At 51.4% G+C, this 22,294-nt stretch overlaps 1 protein-coding gene across 3 annotated transcripts in view; it reads right to left on the reverse strand.

Annotated features, from left to right (window-relative positions):
• WHRN (whirlin) overlaps window positions 1–22,294 on the reverse strand; it is an 89,347-nt gene that overhangs the window by 14,559 nt on the left and 52,494 nt on the right. For all 3 annotated transcript variants that reach the window (XM_032418939.1, XM_032418938.1, XM_032418937.1), the window contains exons 4-7: window positions 6,208–6,410; window positions 5,224–5,260; window positions 3,801–4,013; window positions 2,834–3,043 (exon numbers count right to left, since the gene is read on the reverse strand). In XM_032418939.1, the coding sequence (XP_032274830.1) occupies window positions 2,834–3,043; window positions 3,801–4,013; window positions 5,224–5,260; window positions 6,208–6,410 (663 nt within the window). The remainder of the gene's footprint in view (window positions 1–2,833; window positions 3,044–3,800; window positions 4,014–5,223; window positions 5,261–6,207; window positions 6,411–22,294) is intronic.

A 22,294-nucleotide genomic window follows, 5' to 3' on the forward strand; every position in this document is an offset into this window, starting at 1 on the left:
AGAGTTTATAGCATGTGAAAAGACAAGAGGTCTCTCAACAGCTCCACAGTGCAGAAATTATCATCCTCATCTGTCAGATCCTAAAACTGAGCTGAGAGAGGTAAAATCCCTTTCTGAGGTCACACAGCAAGGAAGTGGCAGGGCTGGGGGTTAAGCAGAGAGAATTCTCACCCCAGAGCCTGAGGAAACCTGATGGACTGGCCAACAGGAGAGACAGTGAGCACCAAGAAGCATCCCAGTTCCCACCAGGGCTGGGCGCAGACATAAGGGGGTGGCAGGAAGGCCACGGCCCCCTACCTCCACCCTGGCTAAGGGACTCCCACGGCCCCGCCCGGCAGGAAGGACGGTACCTCCATCAGGTCTATAAGCCACAGCAGCCGCTCCTGGGGAGGAAGGGTGGGCAAAAGGCAAAAAGAAAAATACATCGAATAAATATTAGGGATGGGGAGGGCGTAGCAGCCACCCCTCTGCCAAACATGCACGCGTGCACACACACGGAGAAAGGCAAAGTGAACACGATTCTCTAAATCCCTTTTCTGTTTCCTCTAGATGCTTGGGGCGAGCATAAAGGAGGGATGAAGTAAAGGTCCTGTTGCCACAACCAGCCGTCCTTCATGATGACTGCCTCCTTGAAGGAAAGCCTGGGACTTGCCAGCAGGCGAGGCTGGGATCGTCACTCCCATTTGGCAGATGGAAAAATGGAGGCCCGGGGAAGAGAAGTGACTTGTCCAAGGTCACGCCTGCTAATGGAAGGCAGAGCCTGAAGGAGGACCTTGTTCAGAAGACTGGATCAGAGAAAACCTGCATTACAGAGAGGCCCAAGCCTTGTGCCAACAGCGAAGCTCTGAGTCTGAGGGATGGAGCCCCAGGCTGTGGGTGTGAGGGTGCCAGAGGCAGGAAAAGAGTGAAGGAGGGTAGCAAAGCCTCAACCTAGTGCTTTCCAGAAGCCTCCAAGTGTCTGCAAGGCCCCGGCTGCAAATCCTCAAGGTGGTTTTCTCCAGCCAGGTTCGGGGAAGTCAGTGAGAGCAGAGGCTTCACCTGCCCTCGGGGTCTGGACGGTATTTCTGGGATGCTGGTGCCAATAGGCAGGTTACTCCTCATTTAATTCTCCCAACAAGCTGGGCATAGCAGCATTGCTGCCCAAGTGCAGGTGGGGAAACTGAGGCACTGGCCAGTGAAGCATAGGGCCGAGACTGGTGGGGGCCAGCACTTCTCAGGTTTGGGGGAGATCCCTGGGCTGGGCAAGGTCACGGCAGGCCAGTGCTGGGCTGGACATAATCATTACCCTGACTGCCATCAGAGCCTCGGGCAAAGACGTTGGGCCATTCTACTCACGGGGAAACTGAGGCCCAGAGAAGCCAGGGGTTAAACATAAAGGTCCTGCCTCCCAGGCTAAAACACACCCCATCCCCCCCACCGGATCTCTCATCCCCGATTCTAAAGGGACCTGCAGTCCCCCAGGTCTCAGAGTAGTGGCTCACGGCTCCTGCAGCCCCACATGAGATTACCATGGCCAATCTCAGTGGAGCCGGACCCAGAGAGAACTGGCCCCTCGGGCCAGGTCCCTGCAACCCAAGTCAGCTCACCACCTGCGTGCCACATCAGAGTACGTGCACAGAGCCAAACACACAGGCCCAGGTGGGGAACGCCCTCTTCCCTGCCCCAGAAGGGACCTGCTCGTCCCGAAGCCTGACATTACCTCTACCACAGCCAGAGCCCTAGAGGACTGCCTGGCCGCTGCCCGACCCGCCCCCCCCCACCAGCCCCAAGGCGGGGACAAGGACTCCTGGGGAGGAAGGTGACTCAGAATGGTAGGGGTGGAAGGCAGAGGCATAGAAGTGTCCCAGAAACTCAGATCCCCAGAGCTAAGAAGAAACCAAAGCAGATGGCAAAGGAAAGGGCACTGCCCCAGGGCTGTCTCCTGCTGGTCGCGACTCATCTGTGCCCACTAACCACCGGCCTGCAACCGTGGACGTCGCCATAGCCCCGGGGCTCTGCTCCTCCAGCAGGACAACTGACTGCATCTGTCCCAAGTCTACTGAGATTCCACCTGTAAGATCGCCCAATTCAGCGTCTGGGAGCAGCAGGGCTTGAGAAATGCGGCTTTCCCCCACCCTTTCCACAGGAGAGTGGTGATGAGTGATCTAAAGACAGGAGAGGAGAGCGTGAGCCACGCCAGCTCTTCTGACCTCCAGCCCCGGCTCTTCCTGCCACACGGACGGGGTAACAGGTTCCCATACCAAGCAGCAAGGCATTTCCTTTGCTCCTTCCTTGCAAAGGTCCCCTGGGGTTAATGTGCCTCTGAGCATCCGAGGGGCAAAACCCAGGATGGACCGCATGGGGAGGCTGGTGAGGCTGGGAGAAAGTCAGGGTGGGCTCCCAAGACAAGAGGGTGTGTCTCGGCTAAGAGCCCATCAGGATGACCCCCATGAAGGCAGGGCCATGGTTTCTGGTGGGATCCTGCCACGGATTGTTACTATGTTTTCTATTTGTCTCATTACCTGTATTTTTCACCTTTTTCCCTGAGCCTGCCCAGCCGCCCCCCACTTCCCCCCCTCCACCCTCCATCCCCCTGGCAGACTGCAAGCCCAAGAGGCAGGGCCACATCTGTCTTGGTCACTAGCTGTCTCCTAGTGCCTTGCTGGGCACGCATCAGGCCTGCAACGCCGATAAGGTTTTTCCAAGGGAAGAACCGGAAGCTCAGAAAGGCAAGGGACAGAGCTGGTAAGGGGTGGGGCTGAGGTTCACACCTAGATCCGTCTCACTGCAAAGCCACGATCTTGACGCCCCACCCCCTGGCCATCAAGCCAGGGATGGGGCAGGGGCAGCTCACCCTGGCCGAGCTCACGGTGGTGGAGGTGCCGTGGCTGCCTGTCGATGAGCCCGTGTCGCTGTAGGAGACCATGGAGTAGGTGTCCCCGGCCCTGGGGCCCGGGGGCTGCCGTGCCTTCATGGACTCGATCTCCCGCCTCAACACCAGGTGGTCGAAGCGGTCCAGGTCTTGGGGGGAGATGGTGCCTCTCACCTCAGACAGGAGCGAGAACTGGGGATGGGGACAAACAGGGCACTCAGGGGGGACCCATCCCCTGCTACTCCAAATGACCTGCATGCAAACTTGCCCGCTGGCCTCTCCCTCCTTAACCCCCTGTGGCTCCCCACTGTCCTAGGAGAAGTCCAAGCACCACGGCCTGGACGCTGGGCCAGCCTTATCTGACACCGGCTTCCCTCTCACCTCACTGCCATCTTGGCACGCACGCACGCCAGGAAGCCCGCGGCTGTGCCTCCCACCTGGAATGCCCTTCCCCTACTTCTCTCCAAATCGCGTCTCGTCTGTTAAATCTCCCCACATGCAACCACTCCTCTGGGGGTTTAATCACGTCTTCCTTTATGCAGCTTCTGGACCCCAGACCTCCTCTAGAGCAGGGTTCTCAAAGCTGGCAGCACCTGGGGGCTTGGGGCAGGCTCCCATCCACAGATGTGTGTGGAGTTAACCAGCCTGGGGCGGGGCCCAGGCATTGCTTTTGAAGAGCAATCCAGATGATTCTAAATGCATGCTCAGCATCGACAGCTACTTCATTAGGGCCCGCATCACAGGGGACTTTAACCGACTATTTCCCCAGCAGTCTGTGGGCTGCCTTCCCTGGGACAAGGGGCGCCACCTCGGTCACTAGTCTCTCCCCAGGGCCATTCCACCTGATTTCTTTGCCGGTTCTCAGGAAAGGAGTGGGGGACAGAGGGAGGCAGGGAGGAGGCAGAGCCCTCGGGAGCCGCTGCCTTGCCGGACGAGGGGCTCCGGTCACCTTGGCGTGGGTGTTGAGCAGCTCAAACAGGGCCATGGCCAGGGCCTCCACAGAGATGCTGCCGCCGCGGTATTCCTCCAGGTAGTAGGCCATGGTGGCGCACTCCTGCTCCGTCAGCAGGTGGCGCGCCTTCTCCTCCAGCAGCAGGCGTGTCTGGTTCCCCAGGCTGCTCAGCGTCACCTGGGAGCCCGCGGGCCCCTTGTAGAACCCCAGCTGAAAGACAGGAAGACAGGGGGCCGGGAATTCTGAACAGCTCTGGGGCCACATGGCCGGGCCACGCCAGTGACCACAGTGCGGGGGCGGGGGGGGGGGGGCGTCCTCTGTGGCCTCGGCCTGCACGGTGCACCTGCAGGACAGGTTATGGGTCCCTCCTCAGACTGAGCGGCCTCGTGCGGTTGCAAAGGGCTCCATGCCCTACACAGCACCGGTCCATGTCATCTCAGCTCTAATTGTTCAGAGTTGAGCGGTTTTATTATGGTTTCCAATTTATTCTCCGGGTTTCAGGATCTCCCTCGGTAAATCGGGGATAATGGTAACTTTACTTCCGAGATAGAGCGCAGATGTGCCGACAGCCCCTTCCCCTCCCTGCCACTGCCTCTGGCATCATCCGGAGCTGTGGCTAAGATGCCGTCAGCGTCCCCTCTTATCCCCTGTGCCTCCCCCATCACCTACGCAGAGCTGCTGAAATGATCTTGTAAAAACAGACATCTCCTCGTCTTGCTCCCCTGCTTAAGCTCTTCCATGGTATCCCACTATTTTCAGTTAGAAGCCAAACCTCTTCGGCGGCCGACAAAGCCCCGTGTGATCCAGTGACCGGGCTTGTTGTCGCTCTGTTCCCACCTCCTGTTCGCTCACCACACCCCCTCGTGCTCTCCTTGCCACCGCGGGGCTCTGGCACGGGCTGCGCCCTCCGACTAGACCATCCCGTCCTGCCCCTGCACCAGACTCCGATGTGGCTACTTCTATTTAACATTCAGTGCACAGCCCAAGCATCGTGTCACCAACTCAGAGAGCCTTCGCCCTCCCCTCTGCCTCTCACCCCGCCTAAATCAGATGTCCCATCTGTTCCTCTCTCTCATGCTACCCAGCACCTGGCCCGATGGCACTGAACATCTTCTGTGATTAGATATATGGGCAGGTTTATTTTTCTGTGTGTCTCCTTCACTTGGTATAATCTCCGTGAGGGCAGGGATCTGATCGGTCTGTTCAGCGCCATCCTCCCTGGGCCCTGGGGTGTCGCCCAGAACCTGGTGGTGCTCACAGACATGTGCGGAATGGAGGATGGACGGACAGTCAGCAGACTGCCCAAATGAAATGAGAGCATGCATGTGGATGGCTGCACACCCTGCCAGGCCTGGACCACCCCACCCCCCAAGGGATGCATGAAGAAGCCAAAGATAGCCATGGATGGGGAGCGCCCTACCTTGTTTGTCCCTTCCGTGGGAAGATCCCCAGGAAACCTATGGAGAAAGACAACTGTGTTCAGCTGCCTGACTGAGCAGTTTGGACAGGCACGAGCAAAGGAGACGCTGATTTGGAGCGGGAGGAGAGAGCCCTGGCCTCTACCCGCTGGGGCTGCTCAAGGGGATGTGACCCCCTGGACAGCCAAGCAACTCTGGCCTCCCAATCGACCCTGTGGGCAGCGCTTCTCAACCCGAGCAAGGTGGACTCCTGACTCGTTTCCAACCCTACAGGACCAGGCAGGTAACACAAGGACAGGAGACAATAACCCATGGCCTCAGGGTCAGGCCAACCCTAGGGAGGGGGGAAGACAGGGGCAAACTGGAGACCCAGAGAGGCAACTCACAGGTGCAGCTCAGTTCCAGCCTAATCTCATGAAAAAACATGCGCTCAAGCCACCAGAACTCCTTATTTTAAAGAAGCAGCCAGAAATCGAGTTGTTGTTTTTTTTTTTATGGGAAACCTGATGCTTTTTAAAATGTTGGTAGCTAACTAATTTATGATACTGCGCTGGCGAAAAGGAAGGGAGGCAGGAGAGGAGGAGGAAAGGAAGGGAGAGAGATGCTGTGGGTGGATCTGGCCTGGGAGGCCACAGCCAGGCTGAGACTCCTGTTGGAAATCCAAAGGCGACACGTGACACTATCAGCAACTATAGTCACTTTATGACTTCCAAGACCCTTTTCCTCAGGTAACTCACAGGGTCCTCATTCCCAGAGTTGGATGGAGGCAGGGGTGATGATCCCCACTTTTCAGACAAAGCAACTAAGGGCCCAAGATTAAGTTAAGTGATTTGCCCGAGATGATGCAGTTCGGCTTTCCACGGGAAACAGGCCAGGAGAGGAGAAGGGATGTGCCCAAGGTCATGCCCGCAACTGCAAAGGACCCTGGGATGGGGACCCCAGACTCTCAGGATTGTTACAGATCAGAGTGAGGAGTGCAGTCAGACCCTGCCGAGTTCGTGCTGGTGTCCCCAATCCGGGAACTGGCAATCCACTTGGTCTTGTCCACAGTGGTGCGGGCGTGGGGCAGCCTCCCGACGTCCTTCACCGTCAGGATGAGGTGCTGCGAAGACTTGAGCAGCTTGACCGCCTCGTCGTGCAGGATGTTGAGAAAGCTCCGCCCATTCACCTCCAGAATCTGGTCCCCAACCTGCCGAGACCACCAAATGACACAGTCACCTGGGCTGCTTGCAGGACACCGACTCATGCCCGGGGCTTCAGAGCCCTGATCCCAGCCTGCCCAGGAGGTCACTGAGGCTCAGAGAGGTTATATGGATGCCTGAGGATCACACAGCAAGTCAATGGTAGAGCCAACCTTCCAATCCTAAACCTGAGCTCATGCTCCTGTTACTAAAAAGGGCCACCTCCCCTCAACCTAGCAGTGGTTTAGAGAGGTGTGTCTACAATAAGATTCCCCAAGGGTCCCCTTATCTAGGCTACAACAGTGATCCCAGAGGCCTGGTTAGGGGTGGCAGAGGGGGGAGGATGAGGTGAGAGACGTGAAGGCATGCTTCCATTATTTCCCTTTTACCCTTCTACAGGGTTGAAATTTTTACCTCAAGCATGCACGTATTTCCTTAAAATACAAATAACATTAATTTACTCAAGAAAAAAGCAATAAGTGAGAAAACTAGCCTCCCATTAAAGCAATAACATATCGCCTGGATTCTTGCAACAAGTAGGCAGTTTTGTTATGTAAAAACACTTTTTTTTTTTTTTTTAGTGAAAGGATTAAAAAATAAAAGGAAAAAAGTAGCCTTCCCATAAAAGTAAACCCGTGACAGAATCCAAGAGGCTAGAAGGACGAGGCCTCAGAGTGAGATGGGGCCTCTGACAGACTCCCTCCCATTGCAGTTCCACTCGGAGGGTCCACTGCTTCTCTTCCTTGCTCTTCCTGGAGGGGGCGCTAAGCCCGCGGCGGGGAAGGGGCTGCCCAGGGCTGTTCCCCACCACGGCCTTGCAGGGCACCCTCAAAATGCCAATCGTCCCTGCCTGCTTTTCCTTCTCCCCAGCTTCCCAGCCTGCTGATGGCTCAGGATCAAGCCCCAGGGGGTTTTCCCAGCATTTTTCAAAGCAGAACTTGGAAAAGGTGAGCCATGGAGGAATTTGGAAGAAAGAGAAGATAAAAGAAGATGTGTTGATGAGATGGAGAATCAGAACCCTGGTCCCCACTTTCTCGTCTTTCCTTTAAGGCCTCGCCTGCAGGTGGGGGAGTTTCCAGGACAGAAAGCAGATGCAGACTCAGACTTTGCGTCTCCCCTCTGCACCAGCTTGGATGTGCTCTGAGAAGTCCCGCAGCATCTGTGCCTCCATGAGCCCGTACAACATGTACTGCACACCTAGCAGGTGCCTCGCTCTGTGCCAGGATGCCGTGCTGGGCGAGACAGCCCCGCTCCGCTCTCATGCCGCCTGTACTCGAGAGTGGGCTCCAATTTGCGCTGTAATTGGGTTTTCCCACACTGTGTCTCCAGGGCCTGGCACACAGTGGGAATTCAACAAAAATCCCTCACGTGAATGAAAAGTCAGACACCTTTTCCTTGCACCAGGACCATCTCCGCTGCAGCCCACTGGAGACCAGAACACGACACCAGCCTGGGGCCCCAAATTTCAAGCCGCCTTCTACCGGACGCTGTGTGCCAAGTACCTTGTTCATTCCTTTACATATATTTTTTCCTTATTTGATATCCTCAACACCCTGCAAAGGAGGTATCCTTGCTCTCCACTCCACCAGAGAGAAAACAGAGGTTCAGAGAGATTAGTAGTTCGCCGTCACAGAGCCAGTGAAGAGGACAGCCAGGAGACAGACCCAGGTCAGCATGGCCCCAAGGCCCTCCTGCTTTCTCCTACTGAGCTGTCGTCAGGAGCTCTGCCTGGGGACACATGGCATTGCTTCAAACCCATCATCCTGCCATCGCTCCCTAGCCCTGCCCACAGCACCCACATCTGAAAACTCACCCCATCATCAACTCTGTCTTTATTCCCCGGGTAACCCTTCAACAGGTCTCACCCAATCTTCTCCTCCCTCCACCCCCAGTGGCCCCCCAACCTGGGTCTCCTCCTCCTCACACGGAGGTTCCTGAGAGAGCATCTCCTCCTTGCATTAACTTCTAAACCAGCCTCAGATCTGGCACCTGATTAACTTTCCCTCAACTTCTTGGTTACATGACATCCTTTCCTGCTTCAAAACCTCAATGACACCGCCCCCCAACAATCCAGGAGGTTAAGGGTTTCAAAGACATCAGACCTGGGTTCAAATCCTGACTCTGCTACTTCTGTGCCATGTGAGCTCAAGTGAACCCCCAAAAGCTTTTGTGCCTCAGTTTCCTCAGGTGTAAAAATGGGGTGCTGGCCCAGGATTGTCCTCCTCCAAATGTCTCCAGTCATCAGCATCTGTTTCCCAGTGCTACCAGCAATACCTACAATTCTGTCTCCTTCCGCCTCTTTGAGCCCCCTTGTTGAGAACCCAGGCTCCTGGGAACTTCGGCGGCCCCAGCCGGTCTCCTTGGGAAGAGCCTGAGACGAGGCCCAACCCCCTGGTTCTGGGCCTGGCACACAGCCAGGGCTCCATAAGTGCTTATGCATTAAGGTATGGATTTTGCCACTTCTCATCTTGCCTCAGCAGCCCCGTCCTGGCCTCTCTCCAGGTTGGCTTTCCCCGGTGTGGAGCAGCAGGGCCATGACGCAGGAGAACTTCCCTGGGCATGTGGGCCTCCCTGAGGGTGGAGGGTACCTCCTGCCGGGCCCCCTTGCACCCATGTCACGATACGGCCTCTACCCCTGCCCTCTGCCCGGCACAAGCCCGCTCCGCCACCCCCACAGCTCCGGGTTGTAGCCCAGCCTGCACTCCCCGTCTGCTCAAGGGCTCCACTTCCTTAAGTATCTCTCTCAAGAGCTCTGGCTTTTGTTAAGCTAAGGGAACCAATTTTAATCTTCCCCACACACTTTATTTCCATCTCAGCAGTTTAATTAAAGGAACTAGCATCTGAGAGACCTGATCTGCCAGGGCATCGTTTTGGGCGTGAGCCTCTCCTCCAGGTCCTGGGGGCTGGGGAGACGGGGGGAAGCCAGGGGATGGACAGCTCAATTCCACCAGCATCCACCTGGCCCTCCAGAGAGGCTTGGCGGGGAACATCTCAAATACCACACGGCACGTGGGTACCCTAAAATAAGTATCCGTTGTTTATCTGGAACTTAAAAAGGACATCCTGTATTTTGATTGGCTAAATCTGACAACCCTGGGGTGCGGTGTCAGTAACCATGGGGGGCAATGGGTTTTTTTTGGGGGGGAGCACTGATTTAGCACAGTGGTTTCCAAACTCCAGTTCCTCTCCCTGGTCCGGAGCCGGGCACTTGTGATTTACGCAATCGCGTGAGTTACCCGTGCGCCACTTACTCCAGCCCCGTGCTCAGCATTAACGGCCCTGAAGTCCCAAGGCTGCCGTGCTCCTCATAGTTTCCCTTCACGCCTGCTGCATAAATACATCTCTACTGCATTTGTGGGAGGCAGCGTGGGGCTCGTGTGCAGCCCACCTGCGGAACGGGCGTGCAACAGGAGTCACGCTTGGGAACCCCCCCCGAATGGGGGTACGTGTGCCCGTCTTCTCAATCTCCTTCCAATCTTCTTCTGTCTTTCTTCTTCTTCCAGCGTCTGTTTTAAAACCCAGGGTCCAGACACGGCTGGCTTCGGGCCCCCACGCAGCTGCCCACAGCATCGGGCTTGGTCTGAGATGCTCCCGCGTCTCCGAGTCCGGTCCTCTCCCCTGCTCGCCGGAACAGGGGTCTGCACGCTCACTGCCACTGAGAGTCCACAAGCCCCTTCAAACAAGCCCGGCGTCTCCCCGGCTGCTCAGAGCCCCGTGTGGCCCGCAGGGTTGTGGAGTCCCGTCCCTACGGTGCAGCAGAAAGAAGCCCCCCGGTTCTGAAGCCAGGCAACCGTAAAATAGTAGTGGTGTGGCCCTGCACTGCTCTTGAGCACACTCTGAGTCTCAGTGTTCTCTCTGTAAAATGGGCTCGATGCTACCAACAAGGCCCAGGAGGCCACGAGAATCCAACGGGACCACCGGCACATGAGAGGCTTCTGACGGCTTTTCATTCGCTTCCCTTCCAAACGGAGGGGACTGGTTCCGAGATGTCAAGCGACTTGCTCAAGGTCACACAGGATGGGAAAAACAGAGCCAGCATTTGAGCCCAGCTGTTTGCACAACCTTCGCGCTGCTGCCACCTTTATCCCGGCATGCGCTGGCTCACAGGACACATTCAGTAAATGGTGACGGCAAGGGAGACACCCATCCTCCAGACCTCCCACCTGCCCCTTTCCCCGGGTCTGGGCAATGTGCAGCTGGAGGTGGCGATGTTCCCAGGCCTTGATCGGGCTCTTTCCCCCAAGACGAAGAGTTCGATGTGTTTGTTCCTTTCTCTGAAGCTAGCCCTGAGTTAGACGATGTGGGTAAACAAGGCAACAAGTAGGAAGGCAATGAAGCTATGACCGCCAGGGTCTTCCCAAGTCTCCTACAGATGGGGAGACTGAGGCCCAGACCGCACGGGGACGTGTCTAGGGCCACAGAGCAAGGCCACAGCAAAGCCCAGCCTCTGAGGCTAGCTGAGCAAGAAGACAGCCACGCCACCCAGAGCTCACAGGACACGACCCCCTGGAGAAAGGAGAGACAGACGCAGCGTGATCGAGTGTCTAATATTGCTCAGCTTACAAACAGGATGCCGGTGGGGAGGACACAGAAGGATAAACGAATAAAGGTGGCTTTATTTTATTTGTCACCACGGGCATCCTATTTATTACCAGCGACGGAGGACCTGGGGGCGGACCACAGGAACGCCCTTTACTTTAAGGGAGAGGAAAGACTCCTCCATCATCCACAGCCCATCAAGTGACAGACTCAGATGTGGGACACTCTGAGGAGGGCACAAAGACACCTCAACAAGGACAGGACACTGGTTTCCCCTGCACTTGGCCAACCACCAGGAAGCAGGAGTTCACGCCCTCTGGGTCTGAGGCGGGTACAGGAGCACCGAGGGGAAGGTCCCTTGGAGCAGCCCAAAGTGCTTGGCAGGCTTGGGAGTGACCCACCTCGATGGGTGGTCCCCTCTTCCTCCCTGAGAGACCCAAGGAAAGAAAGTTTACTGTTCTAAGCACTTCTTCCTTCAAAACAGGAATAAGGCCACCAAGTGCTATAGAATGACACAGGGCATGCTATAAGTGACAGGGCATGAGGCGTGTGGTCAGGAGAACAGACAGAGGTGTCTGCCTGCTGGGTCTAATCCCAGCTGTGTGAACTTGGGTAACTGCCCTACCCTCTCTGTGCCTCAGTTACCTCCCCTGGAAAATGGGGACAGCATCAGTGCCTACCCTCGTGGGTTTCAGGATTGAATGACTTAATAAACTCTCCTAACCCTAAAACAGCATCTGGCACATAGTAGGTGCTCAATGAACACTTACTGAATGGACACATATAAAGCAGGGAAAACAGTATCTATAGCATCCAGTAAGTGCTCAATAAATGTTAGCTGCCATTTTTGAGAAACCATGCTTACATGGCTGAAGTGACCCCCTCCTCTGAGACTCTCAAAACTATACCCTATCTTTTCACCTGCCTCCTCCCTGGGCCCTGCCTTCAGCTTCCACTGAGTCACATTTTGACCACATCTATGAGGTACATACTGTTACCCCATTTTACAGATGAGGAGACTGAGGCCAGGCAGTGAAGCGACCAGAGCTGGGATTTAGCCTTCTTTCTCTCAGCCTGCAAAGCCCCTGCTTGAGCCAGTCACAGCTCCTTTAAGAAAGACCAGTCTATCCTTCTGTCTTCCATCTCTCAGCCCTGGGCTTCATGTCATGCACACAGTAGGTGATCTGTTCCTGCCTGGGGAAGGGAACCGAAAACAAATGAGCCAAAAGAACCCATGGCAGGATGGCAGGAGCTCTGAGCTCCCTTCCCAGAGTCACTCAGGAGAGAATCCTGCCAACAACTTGATCTGCGCACTGAGCTGGGAGACCATCCCCTCGGGACGTGCGCCCCAGTGCCAGCCGCTGGGCAAGGACCCCCCTCCATGGAAGCACTTTCAGGGCCTTCTTCACCACCTTCCCCAGCCTTTATTAAAATGGCTTTTGTAGCTTCAAACAAGGACCCCCCGGTTTTGTAGCATTACCACCATGAAAATTCAAATTCTACTAAAGGATTTTATTGCAATTACGAATCTTTAATAGTCTTCCATGTCAGGTATGAAACTTTAATAGGCTTTTGGGGGGTTTTTTGGGTACAAGTGAGCAATGCAATTTTAATGAGACAACATTAGTTTTTCCCAACAGTTCAGAAGTCAGTAAACCTTGTCCATATTAAAAGAAAAAAAAAAAAACAAACAAAGGACCGAGATAAATGGTAAGAAGGTTCCTGAAGCAAGCTGGGGGAACGGGCCGGGCCGGGCCAGGGGTGGGCTCTTCACACCAGCCTCTGGTTAGCGCTCTCACAAGGCAGGACCCCACCAGAAATACCACGGACAGCACTGGCAAAGCCGATGTACGCTGACTTCTGGTAGGTCCCCCCGCCTCCTTCTGGTGCCTTCTTCAGACACTAGCTCAGCTGCTGTCAGCACTTGCTTACTCTCTTCGGGACGTGGGCCAGCCCTCAGGGAGGGGCTGCTCTAACAGCCACATCACCAGTGGGAAAACTGAGGCCAGAAAGGAGAAAGGACCTGCACAAGGTCCTACTCTGCATCAAAGTCAGAGCTAGGGTGGAGAAGCCACTCCGGAGTTCTTTCGTCCAAGTAAACACATCAGAGCAATTACAAAGGTCAGACCCAGGGGGAGTACCAGGTATCCACCCCCACTGAGTGCCTCTCAGGGCCAGCGGCCCCCCACAATTGAGCTCTAGGCTTACGCAGCACCACACAAGGCATGGAATGGAATATCCTATTTTCTAGGTAAGGGTAGTGAGACTTGGAGAGGTAAAGTCACTTGTCCAGGGACACCCAGCAAGCAAGCTGCACAGGAGGATTTGAACCTAGCCCAGCTGCTATTCTGTGCCCTAGACTTACATTTGTCCACCTAACATTTCCACTGAGATACTTAAAAGCATTTGAAACCAGCGCTGTCCAAAAGAACTTCCTGCAATAATGCAAATATTCTCTATCTGTACTGTCTGATATAGTAGCCACTGTCATTTAAATTTAAATTAATTGAAGGTAGAATTTATATAAAATTAAAAATGCATTTCTCTACTCACACTAGCTTCATTTCCATAGGCACCTGAGCGTGGTGGCTGCCATACTGAACAGGACAGCTCTCCACGCTGGTGCTGACCTTCTCCGGGGCTCCCATCCCAGGGCTCAATCCCCAAACCTCCAAACCTACTAGGCCCATCATCTTCCCCTTCAAAATATTCTCTAATCCATTCACTCCCCTCCATCTCCACTCCTGCGCCCAGGTCCTGGCCGCCGAAGACCCTCGCCTGGACCACTGTCATGGCTGCTAACCCGCCTCCCTGCTCCCACCCTCAGCATCCTCTCCAACACACTCCTCTGATGGGTAATTGGGTAATTTTATGTGTCAGCTTGACTGGGCTAACAGATGCCCACAGAGCTGGGAAATCATTCTTTCTGGGTGTGTCTGGGAGGGTGTTCAGGAAAAGATTAGCATCTGAATTGGTTGGCTGAGTAATAATGAAGGTTGCCCTCAGCAATGTGGGCAACAGTGTCCAATCCACTGAGGGCCTGAGGAGGACAAGAAGGCATAGGAAGGCTGAATCCACTCTCTGCTGAAGTGGAGACAGCGATCTTCTCCTGCCCCTGGAAGGCGGAGCTGCTGGTTCTCAGGCCTTAGGACTCAGACCAAGATTTACATCACCAGCCCCTGATTTTTGAGCCTTCAGACTTGGACTTACATAATCGACTCCCCTGGATCAGGCCTTTGGACTTGGACTGAATTACACCACCAGATTTCCTGGGTCTCCAGCTTGCAGATGGCAGATGGTAGGACTTCTCTGTCTCCAGAATCACATGGGTCAACTCTTATAATAAATTACATCTCTATCTACCTACCTACTTACCTACCTACCTCTCTCTCTCTCTCCTCTTGGTTCTGTTTCTCTAGAGAACCTTAACTAATATACCTCCCTATGTAGCAAAGGGATCATTTAAATTGTATTTTTTTTTCAAGACTGTATTTATTTGAGAGAAAGTGAGATAGAGAGAGAACATGAGCAGAGGGGAGGGGCAGAGGGAAAGGGAGAAGCAGACTCCCAGTGGAGCAGGGAGCCCGATGTGGGACTTGATCCCAGGACCCTGGGATCATGACCTGAGTGGAAGGCAGACGCTTAACCAACTGAGCCACCCGGGCGCCCACAAAGTTATCAATTTAAACTGCAAATCTGATCTTGTCATACCTTCCTTAAAACTCCTCACTGACTTCTAAGATCCTTTACCTCGCCTGAGAGGGGTCTTACCTTGCTAATCCATCTCACACTTCTCTGCCCCAGCATTTTCTGATCCATCTGCACTTGTTATCTCTCAGTTCTATGAACAGAGGGAGCCTCTGGCCACCTCAGGGCCTTTCCATATGCTGTTTCTCTGCCCAAAAGATTTTTCCCTCCATTCCCTACCTGGATAACTCCTATTCGACCTTCAGATCTCAGCTCAATTCACACTTCCTCCAAGAAGCCTTCTTTGACCACCCCCTCCAAGGCAAGTATATCTGGTCCCCACCGAGAGAGCCAGGAGGCACGCCCCACAGCTCTTACCATGGCTTGAGGTCATACTGAGCTGAAAGCATTGAGTTCAAGGCCTGTGAGCTGCATCTGCCTTGCATGGCATGGGAGAGGCACCCAATAAATGCCTGACAGCCTCAGGGAACAAATGAGTAAACAGTTCAGTGAACGATGAGCAAACATACACACAAGGAGGCTCGTCCCCTTGCCCTTTCCGGGTTCTGCAGGCAGGCAGGAGACATTTCCCATTTCTGTAAAGGTTGAGTTTGACAAGGCCAGGGCATGTAGGGAGCTGGGTGCTTGCAGCCGGCCCTGTACCCCGCAGCAGGGAAAGAACGTCCATTTTTTTTTTCAATCAAATGGAAGGCAAAGAGGTAAAAACACCAATCACAACTTGGTTTCGGCTGGAATTACACTCTGGGAAATGGTGCACACTTATTCAGTCCCTCATTTTGGAAGAGAGAACATGGGGTGAGGACTTGAGATGTCACAGGCCCAAGGCCTCGCAGGACCCAGCCCCATCACCTGCTTTGGGCCACTCCGCAGACCTGCAAGAATCAGAGTTATCAAGTTCAAGTCCACAGCCTTCACACACAGGAGCAGTGACCAGCCAGAAGATGTGCCGGCAGGAGAAGCCCCGTTTATAGTAGCAACAGAAGAGAGGAGATACTTAAAAACAAACATAACAAGAAGCGTGAAACACCTAGGTGATGAGAACTTGAAACACTCAAAATGAACTTGACAGAGAGAAAAAAATTCTCCTGTTCCTGGAAATGATTCAGCATCCCTAGGATGTCAGTTCTCACTCATTTGAAAGTTGAATATTATCCCAATGAAGACGCCAACAAGCTTTTGTTGGGTAAGCTGATATAAAAGTCCATGTGAAAAAATAAGCCTGCAGGAATCTTCAGTGAGTATAACTACGTGTGAAAAGGCTACGCACTGTACATTCCAACTCTAGAACATTCCAGAAAAGGCAAACTATGGAGACAGAATAAAGATCAGAGTTGCCAGGGGTCCAGAGAAGGAGGGAGGGATGATAAGGGAAGCACAGGGGATTTTCCGGGCAGTGGAACTCTTCTGGTATGAGACTCTAATGGTGGATGAGTAACATCAGACCTTTGTTAAAACCCATAAAATGTGTACAACGCCAAGAGTGCACCCTAAAGTAAACTAGGAATTTAAATAGCAACGCATCAATATTGGCTCAGCATGGTAATAAGTGTGCCACACCTAAGATGTTAATAATAGGGGGACTGGTTGTGGGAAGGGCTAGGGGGGGAAAGACGCATACGGGAGCTCCATACTTTCTGCTCGGTCTTTCTGTTAATCTGAAATTGCTCTAAAGATGAGTCTATTAACTTTTACAGTAAAAAAAAATCAAAATGCAAAAATGGCTATGAAAACCCTGATACAGAATGGCTACGAGAAGACGTGCTCTAAGTCTGCTCTAAGCCTCTATAATTCAGATGGTGGGGCATGGACTCATGAATAGAGAAACAGACAGGAGAACAGACCAGAAATAGTCCCACGGACACATGGGATGGAGTATATGATAAAAGTGACATTGCATACCTCCGTGGCAAAGCTGGGTCTTTTAATACGTAGTACAGGGATAACTATGTCGCCATTGGGAAAGAGATAAAACTGGATCTGTATCTCATACCCTACACAAGAATAAATGCCAAACAGATCAGAGCTCTAAAGGGAAAAATGTACTTAGGGGTATTAGAGGGGGAAAAAAATGGGTACAATCCTCTCTATTTTGGGATTAAGGAAAAGTTTTCTAAAGAGAACTCAGATTTCACAAAAAAAAAGGATTAATAATTAAGCCAAATGATGATTTAAAAAAAGCCCTTTCACACTGAAAAAATGCTTCAAAAGCGAAGTCAAAAAAAAATGACAACCAGGGAGAAAAAAACATCTGTAATATAGATCACAGATAAAGGGCTAATTAGCCCTAATATATAAAGAATTCTTAAATTTTAGGGGGAAAAAAAATCCGAAACTCTGATCGCAAAAGGATAATGAAAGACATGAACAAGTTATAGATACTAAAAGTGGTCCTTAGTCCTATGTAAAAAAGATGTTTAACATCACTTATAAAGAAAACTGCAAGGCAAAGCTACATCAAGGTACCATCTCTTGGGGGCGCCTGGGTGGCTCAGTCAGTTAAGCATCTGCCTTCGGCTCAGGTCATGATCCCAGGGTCCTGGGATCGAACCCTGCATTGGGCTCCCTGCTCCACGGGGAGCTTGCTTTTCCTTCTCCCTCTGCCTGCCGCTCCCCCTGACCTCTCTCTCGGTCAAATAAATAAATAAAATAAAAATCTTAAAAAAAAAAAAACACCATCTCTCCCTTATCGGACTGGAAACAGTTAAAAACCTGACAGCACCTGCCCGGTGAGCTGTGGGGAAGCCTGGGGAGCTACACTTACGGAGTGCAACTGAGCACCAGTCAACAAAATATCAATGTATTTACCACTTGACCCAGAAATCCCACTTCTAGAAATTTACCCTGAAGGTACACTTCCAAGAGTAAGAAAATACACATGTGCATAGTTATTCTTGCAGCGTTGTTTGTCATTGTGAAACACTGAAAACAGCCTAAGTGCGGGTACAGAGGAGAGGGGCTGCATGAGGCACTGGTGCAGCCGCGCAGGGGTGGGGCGGGGCGGGGAGGCTACGCAGCCGTGGAAAAGAATGACAGAGATTTCTGGGCGCTGACAGGCAGGGATTGCCAGGACAAGCGATTCTGAAAAAACTTAAGTGCAAAATAATCTCTGTAGCATCCTACCTTTCGGATAAGAAAGGACGTATGTAGGTATCTGCCTATTTTTGCACAAAGACACAAGGACAGAACACAGCCTGGTTGAGTTAGTGACCTCCCAGGAGCAGGTGGGAACAGGTAGGAAGGAAGTGGCAGGGAGAAGCGGTACCCTGAGTATACCTCTTTGGGTATAGCTTTGATGTTTCAGTTACTCAAAAAGTAAAATTAAATCAACAAAGATGGGGGAAACCCTACTGAATGCCAGCAGAAACAAATGAACCCATGTCGAATGGATAACAGAACCCAGCAGCAGAAGAAAAACAGGGGAGCCTGGGTGACTCAGGTGGTTAAGTGTCTGTCTTCAGCTCAGGTCATGATCCCAGGGTCCTGGGATCAAGTCCCGAATCAGGATCCCTGCTCAGTGGGGAGTCTGCTTCTCCCTCTCCCTCCACCCTTCTCCCCTGCTCGTGCTCTCTCTCTCAAATAAATAAAAATCTTAAAAAAAAAAAAAGAAAAAGAAATCACCCAAGTAACACAGTCCTTTGCCTATAAGCCCTCAGTTTAGCGACAAAAGGAACTGCAAACATAGCAGAAACTCCACCTAGGTGGTTTCTTTGCACAGGGGCACACATGGGGGCAATGCTAAGACCACTTTTTGTGTCTTGTAAGATTGGGCAAATGAGTAAACACTGAACCATCTGGATGGGAACCAAGCAACTCCTAAGGGTCAGCATGATGCTGGGTGTCAGGGATATGGTATGCACCGTATTCGTTTCCTTTACAAATTATAGGTGAAAAAATTATCCCCAAGTTAATGGCTTAAAAGCACACAAATTTATTATCCTACAGTTCTCGTGAAGTCCGACATGGATTTCACTGGGCTAAGATCAAGATGTCAGCAGGGCTGCATTCCTTCCTGGACGCTCAAGGGCACAATCCATTTCCTTGCCTTTTCCAGCTTCTGGAGGCCACCCCCATTCCTTGGCTGGTGTCCCCATTCCTCCATCTCCAGAGCCAGCCTCTTCCAGCCTAGTCCTCCTCCCACGGCCATCTCTCTGGTTCTCTCTTCTGATTTCCTCCCCAACTTTTAAGAACCCTTGTGACTCCACTGGGCCCACCTGGATAATCCAGGATCCCTCCCCCTTCTAGCTGAAGGTCAGCTGATGAACAATCTTAATTCCCCTTTGTCATATAACCCAACATAGTCACAGGCTCTGGGGATTAGGATGCAGACATCCTTGGGGCCCTTTATTCTACCTACTACACGGATGGTACTCGAAACAGGGCAGGCACTCAGCCAAAGAGAACTGAACACTAAAGAGGTTCCTAGCATCCCAGCTGGGTGAGGAAGGGTTAACAGGGCTTCTGGCACTTTGCCAGCTGGAGGCACCTTGGGTTCAAACTTGCTAAGAAATATTTGACCAAACGGTGCAAAACCTTTGCAGCTTTACGTCTAGGAATTAACCCCAAGAAAGTCATCGTGGCTACGCAAAACAAAAAAATTACCAAAAATAATAACTAATTTAGACTCCCTCCTAAATGTCTAGGAATCCATCAAATACTATACGGCATATCTATACAGTGAGAGCATAAAACCATAAAGAACAGTGTTGTAGAATATTTTCAATTTTTTCCAATGAAACTTTTTTAAAATTACAAAACCAATGTAAAAAACATAGTGGAAACAAACAGTAAAAAAAAAAAAAGCGGGGGGGGGGGAGGTATATAAAAACTGTACAAATTATGCTCCCTAAAGCCCCCTACCCTTAAAACCCCATCTCAGGCCCTCAGACTGAGACTAAAAAGTAATCATCAATGACAGTGTCTTGTGTATTCTCCCAGGACTTCTCTCCATCTATGTAACTGGGGATCGATGAATATGTTTCCCTTCTCCTAAAAAAAACAAAAACGAGATCCTGTAAACACCACTCTGTGCCTACTGTTCTGCAAAGGTCTTCTTGACACGGAAGAATCTTAATGCTCCACCGTCATGGAGGGTGAGGAAAAGCAAATAATCTGATCCCGGTTTTGTGGAACTACTTTTATCTGTGTGAGCGGAACGCTCCGGAAGGGCGTACACCAAAATTGTTGCAGTGGTTTTTCCTTACGTGTGGGATTTTCTACATCTTCTCCAGTGGATGTGCTTTACTTTTGAATCCAGGTGTTAAGCTATTATCTTAACATTGCCATCTCTTGGGGTCTTCAACTGTATTAAAGGAGCAGGGAAGGAATTTGCCAAAATGTTCAAAGGAGCTGCCTCTGAGTCGTGAAGTCCAGGCGAGTTTATTATTTTTTCTTCCTAAAACATTGTACACCTTAAACGTACGCAATGTTATATGTCAGTTACATCTCAATAAAAAAGTGTTTTCCCTTTTATTTGGCAGATGCTCAAAGAAAATGTCCTACGAAAGGCCAAACTCTAAGGTTTTCTGCTAATTCGAGAAATTAAGTTGCCAAAGAATAAAACCTGATTGCGTTAACCAGACCGTATTCAGAGATTAAAAACAAGTCCTTGATATTCTGGAATCATTCTCAGGTTAGATAAGGCAGGCAATTTTCATTTCAAGCTCTTTATTCGCTTTCTGTGCTTTCAAGATTGTATGTGCAGGCCATATTGTTGAGGGAAGAAAAAAAACAATCCTAAAAAGAAAAGTAAAAATTATGGGGCGGGGGGGCATGACATAACATCTCCCTCGGCATCTGGGGGTCTGGGGAAGAATGCGCTGGGCCCTTGGCAAGCCTGCTCTACCACTCTGGAGAAGAATCTTCATTATACCACCCAGTCCAACCCATGTCTCTTAGTAATTCGGGCTAAATCATTCCCATTCCCCCACTGAGCTCAGCAGCCTGCTGGCACAGATAGGCTTGGAGGCAGTTTAAGCTTTTCTGGAAAAATCCTCCGAGGTTTCTCTCATTTGTTGCTCCTTTAAAAACCTTATTTCAATTGGAAACAACCAAACAGCTGACTTCAAGGGAATGGTTAGGTAAATTGTAATTCAGCCACAGGATAGAATATTATCATGCAGCTATTACAAATTGTCCTTCTGGGAAGTTCCTAATTGCGTGGGGGAAATGCAAGTGAAAAATATGGGATGCACAATAGTACATGCTGTGTAATATCGATTGTGTAGAAGCATACAGAGAAAGGGATGAAAGAGGCTGCATCGAGGGGCGCCTGGGTGGCTCAGTCGTTAAGCGTCTGCCTTCGGCTCAGGTCATGGTCCCGGGGTCCTGGGATCGAGCCCCACACTGGGCTCCCTGCTCGGCGGGAAGCCTGCTTCTCCCTCTCCCACTCCCCCTGCTTGTGTTCCTGCTCTCGCTGTCTGTCAAATAAATAAACAAAAACTTAAAAAAAAAAAAAAAGAGGCTGCATCGAGATGCAAACAGACGGAGACAACCCGAGTGTCCACCGACCAGCGCATGGACAGACAAATGTGCTTTAGCCGCACATCAGAATATTATTCAGCCATAAAAAGGCATTTACTGAGATGTGCTACAACATTATGCTAAGTGAGCCAGACACAAAGGCCACGTCGTTATGATTCATTGATATGAAATGTCCCAAATAGGCAAATCAGAGTCAGAAATGGGGAATGACTGCTTAATGGGTATAGGATTTTTTTAAAGATTTTATTTATTTACTTGAGAGAGAGAAGAGAGAGCGAGTGAGCACAGAGGGAGAGGGAGAAGCAGACTCCCCGCTGAGCAGAGAGCCTGATGTGGGGCTCGATCCCAGGACCCTGAGATCATCACCTGAGCCGAAGGCAGACACTTAACCAACTGAACCGCCCAGGAGCCCCAGGAATTTTTTTTTTTTTTTTTTTTTTGGTGAGGGGGATGATGGAAACTTCTGGAATTGGACAGTGGTGATCGTTGCACAACCTCGGAATATACTAAAACCCACAGCTTTGTACACTTTAAAAGGGTGGAATTTATGGTATGTGAATTATATTTAAAGAAATAAAAGGTGCTGGGGCGCCTGGGTGGCTCAGTCGGTTAAGCGGCTGCCTTCGGCTCAGGTCATAATCCTAGGATCCTGGGATCGAGCCCCGCATCGGGCTCCCTGCTCGGCGGGAAGCCTGCTTCTCCCTCTCCCATTCCCCCTGCTTGTGTTCCCTCTCTCGCTGTCTCTCTGTCAAATAAATAAAAAAATCTTAAAAAAAAAAAAAAAAGAAATAAAAGGTGCTAGTAAAGGCTGTCTTTAGGAGGTAGGACATCTGGTCCTACTTTCCGCATCTGTTTGTGTGTGTGTTATGTATTAAATCTATTACTCCAGTAGCTGGGGAAAAAAAAAAAGGAAAACTAAAAAAAACCCAACAGAGTTCCCCAAAGGATTTGGGGTAATATCTCCAGCACACAGCCCCACCGGGTCTGGGGACACCCAACCCTCTTGAAAGCTCGGGTCTTCTTCTGTCTCCCTTACAGCAAAGAGCTCCTTGACTTTGGATTTAATACACTCAATCCAAGTGCTATGTGAGCCTCTAGGTTTGTCTAGCCAACTGCTGAGGTCTGCGAAAAGCTGTTGGAAACTTACCCCGTGGCCCCCTCACCC

This window comes from Phoca vitulina, unplaced genomic scaffold, assembly GCF_004348235.1.
Source record: "Phoca vitulina isolate PV1807 unplaced genomic scaffold, GSC_HSeal_1.0 scaffold21, whole genome shotgun sequence".
NCBI classification, from domain to species: Eukaryota; Metazoa; Chordata; class Mammalia; order Carnivora; family Phocidae; genus Phoca; species Phoca vitulina.